The sequence below is a fragment of the Taudactylus pleione genome, unplaced genomic scaffold (genome assembly GCF_031769625.1).
Source record: "Taudactylus pleione unplaced genomic scaffold, aTauple2 ptg000278l, whole genome shotgun sequence".
NCBI lineage: Eukaryota > Metazoa > Chordata > Amphibia > Anura > Myobatrachidae > Taudactylus > Taudactylus pleione.
The window spans coordinates 6185208-6199643 of NW_028284680.1; the positions used below are offsets into that span (position 1 = coordinate 6185208).

At 47.2% G+C, this 14436-nt stretch overlaps 1 protein-coding gene across 1 annotated transcript in view; it reads left to right on the top strand.

The window, feature by feature from the left end:
- The window catches only part of SIAE (sialic acid acetylesterase), a 30758-nt gene that overhangs the window by 9283 nt on the left and 7039 nt on the right, over nt 1–14436 (top strand). Inside the window, exons 2-7 of the mRNA XM_088481808.1 lie at nt 3447–3608; nt 8417–8589; nt 9520–9658; nt 9757–9952; nt 11938–12047; nt 14195–14328. Coding sequence (XP_088337934.1) covers nt 3447–3608; nt 8417–8589; nt 9520–9658; nt 9757–9952; nt 11938–12047; nt 14195–14328 — 914 coding nt within the window. The remainder of the gene's footprint in view (nt 1–3446; nt 3609–8416; nt 8590–9519; nt 9659–9756; nt 9953–11937; nt 12048–14194; nt 14329–14436) is intronic.

Genomic DNA, 14436 nt, shown 5'->3' on the forward strand with positions numbered 1-14436 from the left:
ACAATATAGGATTACTTAGTAATCTTATGGATATAGCACTGCATTCATTGGGGCTCACCCGTGCAGGTATACAGACCCCGTATCTCTCTTATCCATAGGACACAATATAGGATTACTTAGTAATATTATGGATATAGCACTGCATTCATTGGGGCTCACCAGTGCAGGTATACAGACCCCGTATCTCTCTTATCCATAGGACACAATATAGGATTATTTAGTAATCTCATGGATATAGCACTGCATTAATTGGGGTTCATCAGTGCAGCTATACAGACCCTGTATCTCTCTTATCCATAGGACACAATATAGGATTACTTAGTAATCTTATGGATATAGCACTGCATTCATTGGGGCTCACCAGTGCAGCTATACAGACCCCGTATCTCTCTTATCCATAGGACACAATATAGGATTACTTAGTAATCTTATGGATATAGCACTGCATTCATTGGGGCTCACCAGTGCAGGTATACAGACCCCGTATCTCTCTTATCCATAGGACTCAATATAGGATTACTTAGTAATCTTATGGATATAGCACTGCATTCATTGGGGCTCATCAGTGCAGGTATACAGACCCCGTATCTTATCCATATTACACAATATAGGATTACTTAGTAATCTTATGGATATAGCACTGCATTCATTGGGGCTCATCAGTGCAGGTATACAGACCCCGTATCTCTCTTATCCATAGGACACAATATAGGATTACGTAGTAATCTTATGGATATAGCACTGCATTCATTGGGGCTCACCAGTGCAGGTATACAGACCCCGTATCTCTCTTATCCATAGGACACAATATAGGATTACTTAGTAATCTTACGGATATAGCACTACATTCATTGGGGCTCGCCAGTGCAGGTATACAGACCCCGTATCTCTCTTATCCATAGGACACAATATAGGATTACTTAGTAATCTTATGGATATAGCACTGCATTCATTGGGGCTCACCAGTGTAGGTATACAGACCCCGTATCTCTCTTATCCATAGGACACAATATAGGATTACTTAGTAATCTTATGGATATAGCACTGCATTCATTGGGGCTCACCAGTGTAGGTATTTATATATTAGTAGTTATGTATATAATGCGCACACATACTCCACAGAGGGTATTTCAGCCATTCACACCAGGTCCTGCCCCAGTGGGGCTTACAATCTATAATCCCTACGGTACCACAATCTATAGACAATCTATAATCCCTACGGTACCACATGTAGACACATAAACACACTAGGGTTCATTTTTTTTGTCAACTAAGTAACCTACCAGTAGATTGTGGGAGAAAACCAGAGCACACGGAGGAAACCCACACAAACACGATGAGAACATACAAACTCCACTGCCTTAGTCGGGAATTGCATTCATGACCCCAGGGCGTTGAGGCAGTCATGCTAACCACTACACCGCCGTGCTGCACAGTGTCAGGTGCACACGTTGTATAAACTTCATTTGTTTTGATGTCTGCAATTATTTTGTCTACTATGTATGTCCGTATTGCATGCATGTCCTGTTTTCCTCACTATCTGTCACGGCTGCGACTTATGTCAGGTGGTGATAATAATAGAAGTAATCAAAAAATCATTCACATGTTGTTACAAGTGATAATAGTCTTCCAGAGATTTATTTTGGGTGCAGAGTAAGCTACAGTTGCGCCCATTTACATTGTTACTGATTGCGCCACAAACGTGCATTGCGCCATGCGATTCCCCGCACCTGTATACCCTACGGTACGCTATGGCGCACACTGCAATCGCACCATGCATTCCTTTTATAGTAACTTCTCTCAAATTTTAGGTTCTTTGGGGTCTGAGGGCCTGATTCAGAGCCGAACGCTCTGACCAGAGCGCTCGCTCTGAATCAGGGCCCTCCTACCTGTTTTTGGAGCGTCCTCATGGACGCTCGCATAGCTGTGGGTTACCACCCACAGCTTATGTGAGCGTCCATGATGATGGACGGTAGGGTCTCGCTGCTGCAAGCCCAGGACTGATTTTGGCTCTATCAGAGCCAAAGTCAATCCCACTGACATCATTACTGATGTCAGTGGGGCCGGACTCAGACGGTAGGCGTTCCCATGGGAACGCCTCCGTCTGGCAGCCACGCCCCCCGACACACACACCAAAGGGGGCATGCTGTCAGTCACCATCGACAGCACGCCCCCTTAGGTGATAGACCACCAGCGAGGTATTCCTCGTTGCTCACCGGGTCTCGCGCATGCGCACGATGGCGCTCCCTCCGTCATGCACATGTGCATTCTCACAACATCGACCCGCTAGCGAGCAAACTTTGCTCGCGAGCGGGTCTGAATGACTCCCTGAGTTTCCTCTTAATCCAGCAAGACTAGAAGGGGAAGAGTTAAATGTGAGTCGTCTCCTGCGGACTTCACCCTGTTTACCTCGTTTTAGCAAGTTACATCTATCACTGTCCTTTCCAGACTGCTGAGTTTACAGAGAAGTGTTTGGGTGCCTGAACTCTTAACACTGTTGTGTAAAAGACAAGGAAATGCTGACTGGGAAAATGAGGCACGAGGTGTGTGCAGCAACAACTGTCATGTGGGTAGAGTCACATGACCTGTTTTCAGACAATGGAATAGCCTGCGGGTTGCAGGCAGCAGCAAGATGTTGATTTAGCAGACAGATTTAAAGCACCAATATTTTAAAAAGTAACACACCAAGTAGATTTCGCCTTTTAAATTATTGCTGCTTTAAATCTCGTGACTGCTGGCAACTCACAGCCTAATACATTTACCCCGATGCCTCTTTAACTTTTTGCAGAGTATCGAGTCATTTCAGCAATTTAAATCTTGTGTCCTCGTCTGGACAATAAATGGATGATGGAGGACTGACCGGCGCTCTTCGCGCTCATTAAAAGAGTCGCAATTGCGACCATACGCACATCGGCAACTATCTTGTAATGCGAGTAATGTATGCGTCTTATTAATGCCAGGTGCACACCACAAACGTCCCACTTGCGCCCATGTTTTTAACGGATTACTTTATTTACAACAAACGCATTCGCTGTTAGTCGCCAGTTAAACGGATGAAAACTCTCTAATAGATCAAATACAAACAAAAGCATAAATACGCCCCTATAACTATAATCTGTACCCGAGCGACGCAGGGAAGCATTTGCTATCAGCCAATCACAAGCTGGTCGCTGTAGCTTGGAATCGTCACCCACTCTTTGCCCCTGACCCTGACCACAAGTAATACGGCTTTCTCATGCGCTTACGTGCCATCGTCTGCATCTGTTCACAACTGCATAATCGCACTCTTACTGTACTCGCCCTACGTTAGGATGCCCCACGCGCAAGCGACTTTAATGCAGATTTGCACGGGTACTTTGGGCAAGGTTAATGCCCCTCAGTTATACTGTTTAGTTCAGCATTGGAGATGTCACAGATCAGTGATACAATGTATTTCTGTATTCCAGGTGCAACCTTCCGGTTTGCGTCCTACTATGGCGACCACATGGTTTTGCAGCAAAAGCCAGCTCACGCTCTGGTCTGGGGGTACGGAGAGGTGGGAGCCCAGGTGACGGTCGTTCTTCTGCAAGGGATGGACACTGTCCTGAAGAAAGCTGTGACCATCAATGGTAAAAAGTGGCCACTTATTTATACGGACTGTGCGCACACTTTCTGGGCCGTGGGGTGGGACTGTGGCGGGATGGGGCCTCATTGCGTGTGGTATGATATGTATCATGTAGACACTGATGAGATGTTGGCATGTTAGAATGTGACATATGGGGAGCTATTTACTAAGCCTTGGAGAGAGACAAAGGGGCTCATTTATCAACGAGTTTTATCATACGCAACAAGTGATAGCATCGGGCATGATAAATGGTGCTCCAGCCAATTATTTTTAAAACACAGCCTGTAAAGTGACAGTTAGGAGCTGTTTAGTTGGTACTTTATTTCTCTCCAGGGCTTTAGTACATAGACACCATGGTCCCTGGAGGCCCAGTGGTCCCTTACCTGCTCCTGATGGCTGCAGCTGTTCCTACCGTGGCTTCTGGGTCCCATTAATCATGTGACCATCATTTCTAAATCCGACCTCCTGATGCTCCATTTCCTATCTATAATCCTGTATACATAGTCCTATCTGTAATCCTGTATACACAGTCCTATCTATAATCCTGTGTATACACAGTCCTATCTATAATCCTGTATACATAGTCCTATCTGTAATCCTGTATACACAGTCCTATCTATAATCCTGTGTATACACAGTGCTATCTATAATCCTGTATACACAGTCCTATCTATAATCCTGTATACACAGTCCTATCTATAATCCTGTGTATACACAGTCCTATCTATAATCCTGTATACACAGTCCTATCTATAATCCTGTATACACAGTCCTATCTATAATCCTGTATACACAGTCCTATCTATAATCCTGTGTATACAGTCCTATCTATAATCCTGTGTATACACAGTCCTATCTATAATCCTGTATACACAGTCCTATCTGTAATCCTGTATACACAGTCCTATCTATAATCCTGTATACACAGTCCTATCTATAATCCTGTGTATACACAGTCCTATCTATAATCCTGTGTATACAGTCCTATCTATAATCCTGTGTATACACAGTCCTATCTATAATCCTGTGTATACACAGTCCTATCTATAATCCTGTGTATACACAGGCCTATCTATAATCCTGTGTACACAGTCCTATCTGTAATCCTGTATACACAGTCCTATCTATAATCCTGTATACACAGTCCTATCTATAATCCTGTATATACAGTCCTATCTATAATCCTGTATACATAGTCCTATCTATAATCCTGTGTATACACAGTCCTATCTATAATCCTGTATACACAGTCCTATCTATAATCCTGTGTATACACAGTCCTATCTATAATCCTGTGTATACAGTCCTATCTATAATCCTGTGTATACAGTCTTATCTATAATCCTGTGTATACACAGTCCTATCTATAATCCTGTATACACAGTCCTATCTATAATCCTGTATACACAGTCCTATCTATAATCCTGTGTATACAGTCCTATCTATAATCCTGTGTATACACAGTCCTATCTGTAATCCTGTATACACAGTCCTATCTATAATCCTGTGTATACACAGTCCTATCTATAATCCTGTGTATACACAGTCCTATCTATAATCCTGTATACACAGTCCTATCTATAATAATGTATACACACTCCTATCTATAATCCTGTATACACAGTCCTATCTATAATCCTGTGTATACAGTCCTATCTATAATCCTGTATACACAGTCCTATCTATAATCCTGTATACACAGTCCTATCTATAATCCTGTATACACAGTCCTATCTATAATCCTGTATACATATACAGTCCTATCTATAATCCTTTGTATACACAGTCCTATCTATAATCCTGTGTACACAGTCCTATCTATAATCCTGTGTATACACAGTCCTATCTATAATCCTGTATACACAGTCCTATCTATAATCCTGTATACACAGTCCTATCTATAATCCTGTATACACAGTCCTATCTATAATCCTGTGTATACAGTCCTATCTATAATCCTGTGTATACACAGTCCTATCTATAATCCTGTATACACAGTCCTATCTGTAATCCTGTATACATAGTCCTATCTATAATCCTGTGTATACACAGTCCTATCTATAATCCTGTGTATACACAGTCCTATCTATAATCCTGTATACACAGTCCTATCTATAATCCTGTGTATACACAGTCCTATCTATAATCCTGTGTATACAGTCCTATCTGTAATCCTGTATACACAGTCCTATCTATAATCCTGTGTATACACAGTCCTATCTATAAATCTGTGTATACAGTCCTATCTATAATCCTGTGTATACAGTCATATCTATAATCCTGTGTATACAGTACTATCTATAATCCTGTGTATACAGTCCTATCTATAATCCTGTGTATACAGTACTATCTATAATCCTGTATACACAGTCCTATCTATAATCCTGTGTATACAGTCCTATCTATAATCCTGTATACACAGTTCTATCCATAATCCTGTATACATATACAGTCCTATCTATAATCCTGTATACACAGTCCTATCTATAATCCTGTGTATACACAGTCCTATCTATAATCCTGTGTATACACAGTCCTATCTATTAATCCTGTGTATACACAGTCCTATCTATAATCCTGTGTATACAGTACTATCTATAATCCTGTGTATACACAGTCCTATCTATAATCCTGTATACACAGTCCTATCTATAATCCTGTGTATACACAGTCCTATCTATAACAATGTGGCAGTCAGTCCACGGATACACTCGCACACTGGACCTCATTCAGGGCCGCTCGCAAAATGCGAGCGCTCGCTCTGAATGAGGGCGGCCTCTTCTATGTTCAGAGCCGGCCTCCTGGCCGCTCGCTAGGCTGTGGGTGACCACCCACAGCTTTAGCGAGCGGCCAGATTGATGTTCGTGATGGTCAAGACCATCGCGACCATCGGGGCTTGCGACGAGGCCCTTGTGATAGGGTCTCGTCTACCGCAAGCCCCAGTGAGCTTTCGGCTCTAATAGAGCCGGAAGCTCACCACTGACATCACTCACCTACAAAACGGGGCGAACTGCGATGCCCTACGCACCCTGAGGACACATAGCGTGCGCTGAGGTTAGCAATTCCTGAGTAACGTCAGACATTGTGTAAGTGTGCGTGAGGCTGCGATGGTACTCACTGTTACCGGTGGTTTCACAGTCTTGCTAAAGATTACGAATGTGTGTAAGGTAAAGTGGGCGTTCCTATGTAGTGCAGCGACAGCATAGCGATTACAATAGCATACTATCGCAGTTGAACTGCGTGCGTAATCGCTATTGCATTCGCAGTTGCGATCCGTAATGAATTAGGCCCACATTGCGTTATACTCGCCTGTAAAACGCTCTGTAGCGTACTTTGCTTGTCCAATTCATCCATATATCCCAGCAGCTCGTGATTGTGCTCTTTGACAGTCATAACTTAGACAGAGAATAGATATTTTTGGCGCTACTAAGACTAGTAAGAAGGTCGACAGGGACAGAAGGTCGACACAAAAATGGATGACACATTTTTGTTTTTCAGGGTTAGGCACTTACCAGAGGGTTAGACACTTACCGAAGGGTTAGGGTTAGGCACCAGGAGGGAGAGTTAGGCACTTACCGGAGGGTTAGACACTTACCGAAGGGTTAGGGTTAGGCACCAGGAGGGAGAGTTAGGCACTTACCGGAGGGTTAGGGAAAGGCACCAGGAGGGAGGGTTAGACACTTACCGAAGGGTTAGGGTTAGGCACCAGGAGGGAGAGTTAGGCACTTACCGGAGGGTTAGACACTTACCGAAGGGTTAGGGTTAGGCACCAGGAGGGAGAGTTAGGCACTTACCGGAGGGTTAGGGAAAGGCACCAGGAGGGAGAGTTAGGCACTTACCGGAGGGTTAGGGTTAGGCATTAAAAGGGATGGTTATTGTTAGGCACCAGGAGGGAGGGTTAGGCACTTACCGGAGGGTTAGGGTTAGGTACCAGGAGGGAGAGTTAGGCACTTACCGGAGGGTTAGGGAAAGGCACCAGGAGGGAGAGTTAGGCACTTACCGGAGGGTTAGGGTTAGGCACCAGGAGGGAGGGTTAGGCACTTACCGGAGGGTTAGGGTTAGGCACCAGGAGGGAGAGTTAGGCACTTACCGGAGGGTTAGACACTTACCGAAGGGTTAGGGTTAGGCACCAGGAGGGAGAGTTAGGCACTTACCGGAGGGTTAGGGAAAGGCACCAGGAGGGAGAGTTAGGCACTTACCGGAGGGTTAGGGTTAGGCATTAAAAGGGATGGTTATTGTTAGGCACCAGGAGGGAGGGTTAGGCACTTACCGGAGGGTTAGGGTTAGGTACCAGGAGGGAGAGTTAGGCACTTACCGGAGGGTTAGGGAAAGGCACCAGGAGGGAGAGTTAGGCACTTACCGGAGGGTTAGGGTTAGGCACCAGGAGGGAGGGTTAGGCACTTACCGGAGGGTTAGGGTTAGGCATTAAAAGGGATGGTTATTGTTAGGCGCCAGGAGGGACGGTTATAGTTAGGGTGAAGATTAGGGCTAGAAAGAAAAAAAAAGAAAAAAAATGTGTCGGCCATTTCAGTGTCGACCATTTGTATGTTGACCATCTAACTAGTCGACCTTTAGTGTGTTGACCTGTCGACGTATTGCCTGTCTAACTTGTATTGTCTACCTTAACATTGTCTACCTTTTTGTTGTAGACCTAGTGATCCACACCCGCCCGAGCGTGCAGAAATATTTATATCAGATTTAGGTATTTTCCATTTCCAGCGCCTCAGGGGAAATGCTACACCCATCTGTCATTGTCTAACTAGGCCGGAGACCCCCATAACGTATCTGTTTTGTTTCCTTTCCTCCCTGTAGAAGTTGGTACCTGGAAGGTCCTGCTGGACCCAATGAATTTTGGGGGCCCCTACCACTTGGTTGCCCAGCAAAACGACATGAAAGAAATTACAAGTATCCACTTGGACGACGTCCTGTTTGGCGATGTCTGGATTTGTGGCGGACAAAGCAATATGCAGATGACTGTGTCAGAGGTACCTCTAGCTGAATAATGATTATCCTCCACTTTGGACACCCTTATAGGAGAAGCAGGGGCGTATTTATAATGGGCGCAGGGTGTGTGGTGCACACGGGCCCCTTGGTCCAGGGGGGCCCATACCGCACACCCTGCACCCATATTTTCTAATACAGCGTCGGGTGTCTCAGTCCTGCACAAAACGCCGGAATATGGCCTCCGCGCCATTTTCCTGGCGATCTGCGCATGCGCAGTAGACTATGGGCACAGACTAGTGCCCAGAATCTACTGCTACCTCGGTCAGCTGTCAGTCTGCTGCCGGGGAGAGAGGAGGGGGCCCCGGACGGGGAATGCACACGGGCCTCCTCCTCTCTTAATACGCCCCTGCAAAGAAGTGTGCATTTGGGGCCTAATTCTGAGAGACCCAATGCTGGACTGAAGCATGAAGGACCCACCAGGGAATGCAGTAGTCGGGCACAAGCTTAGGAGGTGGGCCGGCCACCACAGAGGAACATGGCCAAACAATAGAGAGGACATGCAAAGAACAGGACCCCTTTATAAAGGAGTGGGCAGGGGTATGTCAGGTCCACCCACTTTAATTGGCAGGAGGGCTAATCTTGTTGTAGTTTCCATAGAAACAAACCAAGCACCCTCAGGCAATGGGGCCCACTGGGGATTTCCCCTTCACACATACCTTTCAATCGTCCTGATTTTGTCGGGACAGTTCTGCTTATCGGGCACTGTCTCGCCGTCCCGCCTGTGGGCCGCAGTGGGTGGGGTAGATTGGGAGGCCCGCTATCACCCGCTGCTCTGCTTAGTAGCACAAGCTGTGAATGGATGGCGTGCATAGACGGGCGGATAGCAGGAATGGCGCAGATGTACAAAAAAAGCCTCCACAGATGCTCCGAACCAGACACAGGCCCCTTATGCAGTATCTTCTGTTACACAGATCTTCAATGCTAGCATGGAGCTGGCCAAAGCCTCGCAATATCCCAACATTCGCTTATTCACGGCGGCACTAGAAACAGCCAATGTGGAACTGGAGGACCTGGCGAAGGTGGACTTGGAGTGGACGGTCCCGACCCCCGGTAAGACGTTTTCTAATAAAGCTGCCAGTATCCGGCATTCGCCAGTCGCATTCTTTGCTTTTAGATCATCTCTGTTTGTTTCTGTGTTTTGAGAAAAGAAAACCTCGGACACGGCTATTTCACCTATTTTTCTGCCGTCTGCTGGCTGTTTGGTCGCCATTTGGAACGCAGACTGAAGTATCCGATAGGACTTGTGGAATCGGTATGGGGAGGAACGCCGGTCGAGGCCTGGTCATCAAAAACCGCGCTGGCAAAGTGTGGACTCTCTGACTACAGCAAAGATGTGATCCAGAGGTGAATTATTTATATGTGGTCAGCAGGTTGCTCACTATGGCAGGAGATAGTAAATGTTATCGTTCCCATGCAGTATAATCACCATGGGATAACTTAGCTTAGACCTTCATACGCATGGGGGCAGAAGTGAAGTGCTCCGTGTACCTTTGGTGAGTGTCAAGCATCTGACGCCGTGGCTGTATGTCATACAATGTACGCACGCTACAAACCCACTTGCTGACAAGAGACGATTGGCGTCAGTTCTGATACTGCCTGCTGTGTTCCATAGTGCTACAACTTAGTAACATATACAATCACACAGAGGCCCTGATTCAGAGCCGGACGCTCTGACAGAGCGCTCGATCTGAATCGGGGCCGTCCCTGCTCCTTTTTGGAGCGGCCTCCTGGCCGCTCGCATAGCTGTGGGTGACCACCCACAGCTATAGCGAGCGGCCAAAATGATGGTCGCGATGGTCAAGACCATCGGGCTTGCGACGAGACCCTGCGGTAGGGTCTCGCTGCCGCAAGCCCTGGAGTGCTTTTGGCTCTATCAGAGCCAAAAGCACTCCCACTGACATCACTAGTGATGTCAGTGGGGCCGGCCCCAGCCACGCCCCCGGCACGCCCACCAAAGGTCGACAGCACGCCCCCTTTGGTGCGAGACCCATAACGATGGCTTGGCCGTCGTTATTCGGGTCTCGCGCATGCGCACGACGGAGCCGCCTCCGTCGTGCGCATGCGCACTTGGGCACTATCGACCCGCTTGCGAGCGCTCAGCGCTCGTGAGCGGGTCTGAATCGGGCCCTCAGTGCAATGACTGGTCTAAAGTCTTCATACGTGTTATTCCTCTGGGAGCTGGTTAAATTCATCCACGTCTGCATGTATGCGTACAAGCTCTTAGGTACAGAACTAAAACTTTATAGGGCTAGACGTGTTTAAACCTTGTAGTGGATCCCCACAGATCTGGGATCCTGTGTGATGGTGTGTGGCTGTAAGGGAAGTCCCTACAGATCTGGGATCCTGTGCGATGGTGTGTGGCTGTAAGGGAAGTCCCTACAGATCTGGGATCCTGTGTGATGGTGTGTGGCTGTAAGGAAAGTCCCTACAGATCTGGGATCCTGTGTGATGGTGTGTAGTTGTAAGGGAAGTCCCTACAGATCTGGGATCCTGTGTGATGGTGTGTGGCTGTAAGGGAAGTCCCTACAGATGTGGGATCCTGTGTGATGGTGTGAGGCTGTAAGGGAAGTCCCTTCAGATCTGGGATCCGGTGTGATGGTGTGTGGCTGTAAGGAAAGTCCCTACAGATCTGGGATCCTGTGTGATGGTGTGTAGTTGTAAGGGAAGTCCCTACAGATGTGGGATCCTGTGTGATTGTGTGTGGCTCTAAGGGAAGTCCCTACAGATGTGGGATCCTGTGTGATGGTGTGTGGCTGTAAGGGAAGTCCCTACAGATGTGGGATCCTGTGTGATGGTGTGTGGCTGTAAGGGAAGTCCCTACAGATGTGGGATCCTGTGTGATTGTGTGTGGCTCTAAGGGAAGTCCCTACAGATGTGGGATCCTGTGTGATGGTGTGTGGCTGTAAGGGAAGTCCCTACAGATCTGGGATCCGGTGTGATGGTGTGTGGCTGTAAGGGGAGTCTCTTCAGATCTGGGATACTGTTTGATGGTGTGTGGCTGTAAGGGAAGTCCCTTCAGATCTGGGATCTTGTGTGATGGTGGGTGGATGTAAGGGAAGTCCCTACAGATGTGGGATCCTGTGTGATGGTGTGTGGCTGTAAGGGAAGTCCCTACAGATCTGGGATCCTGTGTGATGGTGTGTGGCTGTAAGGGAAGTCCCTTCAGATCTGGGATCCTGTGTGATGTGTGTGGATGTAAGGGAAGTCCCCACAGATCTAGGATCCTCCATTAAATAGAATAATAGGTTGTGTCTCTAAGTTGGGCAGGTTTTATAGGCAGACAGATATTTTTTGCTAAATGTGCTCTTATTGTTTTATTATTTTGGAAGTCTGGAGTTTTCAGAAATGATAAATGGCCCGTGTAACTACTCCCTCCTCTGGAATGCCATGATCCATCCCCTCCTCAACATGACCATTAAAGGAGCCATATGGTATCAAGGTAAGAATTTGAAAAGAAGAAATAATTTTAGGCTTTCTCCAGCTTGTTTGCACTGCTCAGCGCCCAATATAATCTGAGACGTACAGTGCCCGGAATCAGCTGAGATACGCTGGGCAAAGACCCACTGTATAGCCTCCTGAACCAGCTGTGTTGCACCATATAGCTCCAAGAACCAGACATGTTGCACTGTATAGCTCCCTGAACCCGCTGTGTTGCGACGTATAGCTTCCAGAGCCAGCCGTGTTGCACCATATGGCTCCCTGAACCAGCTGTGCACCGTATGCCTCCCTGAACCAGCTGTGCACCGTATGGCTCCCTGAACCAGCTGTGCACCGTATGGCTCCCTGAACCAGCTGTGCACCGTATGCCTCCCTGAACTAGCTGTGCACCGTATGGCTCCCTGAACTAGCTGTGCACCGTATGGCTCCCTGAACTAGCTGTGCACCGTATGGCTCCCTGAACTAGCTGTGCACCGTATGGCTCCCTGAACTAGCTGTGCACCGTATGGCTTTACTTTTCTACCACTAGCACACACTGTACTAATTAGCGCTCAGCATTTTACCTATTACATTTGCTATTTTTCGGCCAAGCAGCTTTATAATACATACATAATAGTGCAGATCACCTATACACCTTGTAACTGCACCATATGGCTCTCTCTGAATCAGCAATGTTGCACCGTATAGCTCCCTGAACCAGCTGTGTTGCACCGTATATCTGCCTGAACCAGCTGTGTTGCACCGTATATCTGCCTGAACCAGCTGTGTTGCACCATATAGCTCCCTGACCCAGCTGTGTTGCACCGTATATCTGCCTGAACCAACTGTGTTGCACCTTATATATGCCTGAACCAGCTGTGTTCCAATATAGTAGATCCCTGAACCAGCTGTGTTGCACCGTATATCTGCCTGAACCAGCTGTGTTGCACCGTATATCTGCCTGAACCAACTGTGGTGCACCTTATATATGCCTGAACCAGCTGTGTTGCACCATATAGCTCCATGAACCAGCTGTGTTGCACTGTATATCTGCCTGAACCAGCTGTGTTGCACCGTATATCTGCCTGAACCAGCTGTGTTGCACCGTATATCTGCCTGAACCAACTGTGTTGCACCGTATAGCTCCCTGAACCAGCTGTGTTGCACTGTATATCTGCCTGAACCAACTGTGTTGCACCGTATAGCCCCCTGACCCAGCTGTGTTGCACCGTATAGCTCCATGAACCAGCTGTGTTGCACTGTATAGCTCCCTGAACCAGCTGTGTTGCACCGTATATCTGCCTGAACCAGCTGTGTTGCACCATATAGCTCCCTGACCCAGCTGTGTTGCACCGTATATCTGCCTGAACCAACTGTGTTGCACCTTATATCTGCCTGAACCAGCTGTGTTCCAATATAGTAGATCCCTGAACCAGCTGTGTTGCACCGTATATCTGCCTGAACCAGCTGTGTTGCACCGTATATCTGCCTGAACCAACTGTGTTGCACCTTATATATGCCTGAACCAGCTGTGTTGCACCATATAGCTCCATGAACCAGCTGTGTTGCACCGTATATCTGCCTGAACCAGCTGTGTTGCACCGTATATCTGCCTGAACCAGCTGTGTTGCACCGTATATCTGCCTGAACCAGCTGTGTTGCACCGTATATCTGCCTGAACCAGCTGTGTTGCACCTTATATCTGCCTGAACCAGCTGTGTTCCAATATAGTAGATCCCTGAACCAGCTGTGTTGCACCGTATAGCTGCCTGAACCAGCTGTGTTGCACCGTATAGCTCCCTGAACCAGCTGTGTTCCACTGTATTAGCTCCCTGAACCAGCTGTGTTGCACCGTATATCTGCCTGAACCAGCTGTGTTCCAATGTATTAGATCCATGAACCAGCTGTGTTCCAATGTATTAGATCCATTAACCAGCTGTGTTCCAATGTAGTAGATCCATGAACCAGCTGTGTTGCACCGTATATCTGCCTGAACCAGCTGTGTTCCAATGTATTAGATCCATGAACCAGCTGTGTTCCAATGTAGTAGATCCATGAACCAGATGGCCGTACCCTGTACTTTGCAGGATCTCCTGCAGATGGCGCTCCCTGTATGGTGAACAGTTATTGTGCTACACGGTTTTACATCCACTACTGTAATCCCTCCAGGGGAGCAGAACACGGAAATGAACACCAACCTCTACAACTGCACCTTCCCCGCTCTCATCAAGGACTGGAGACGCTCCTTCCACGAGGGCTCTATGGGGCAAACTGATCCCAACTTCCCCTTCGGATTTGTCCAGGTAATAACAAATATTTCATCCAGAGAGACAAATGGGGCCAGACAGCCGGGAACCGCCGGGGAGGTCACTACTGAGGGCTGCAGCAGAGTATATAACCTTACCCTGCAC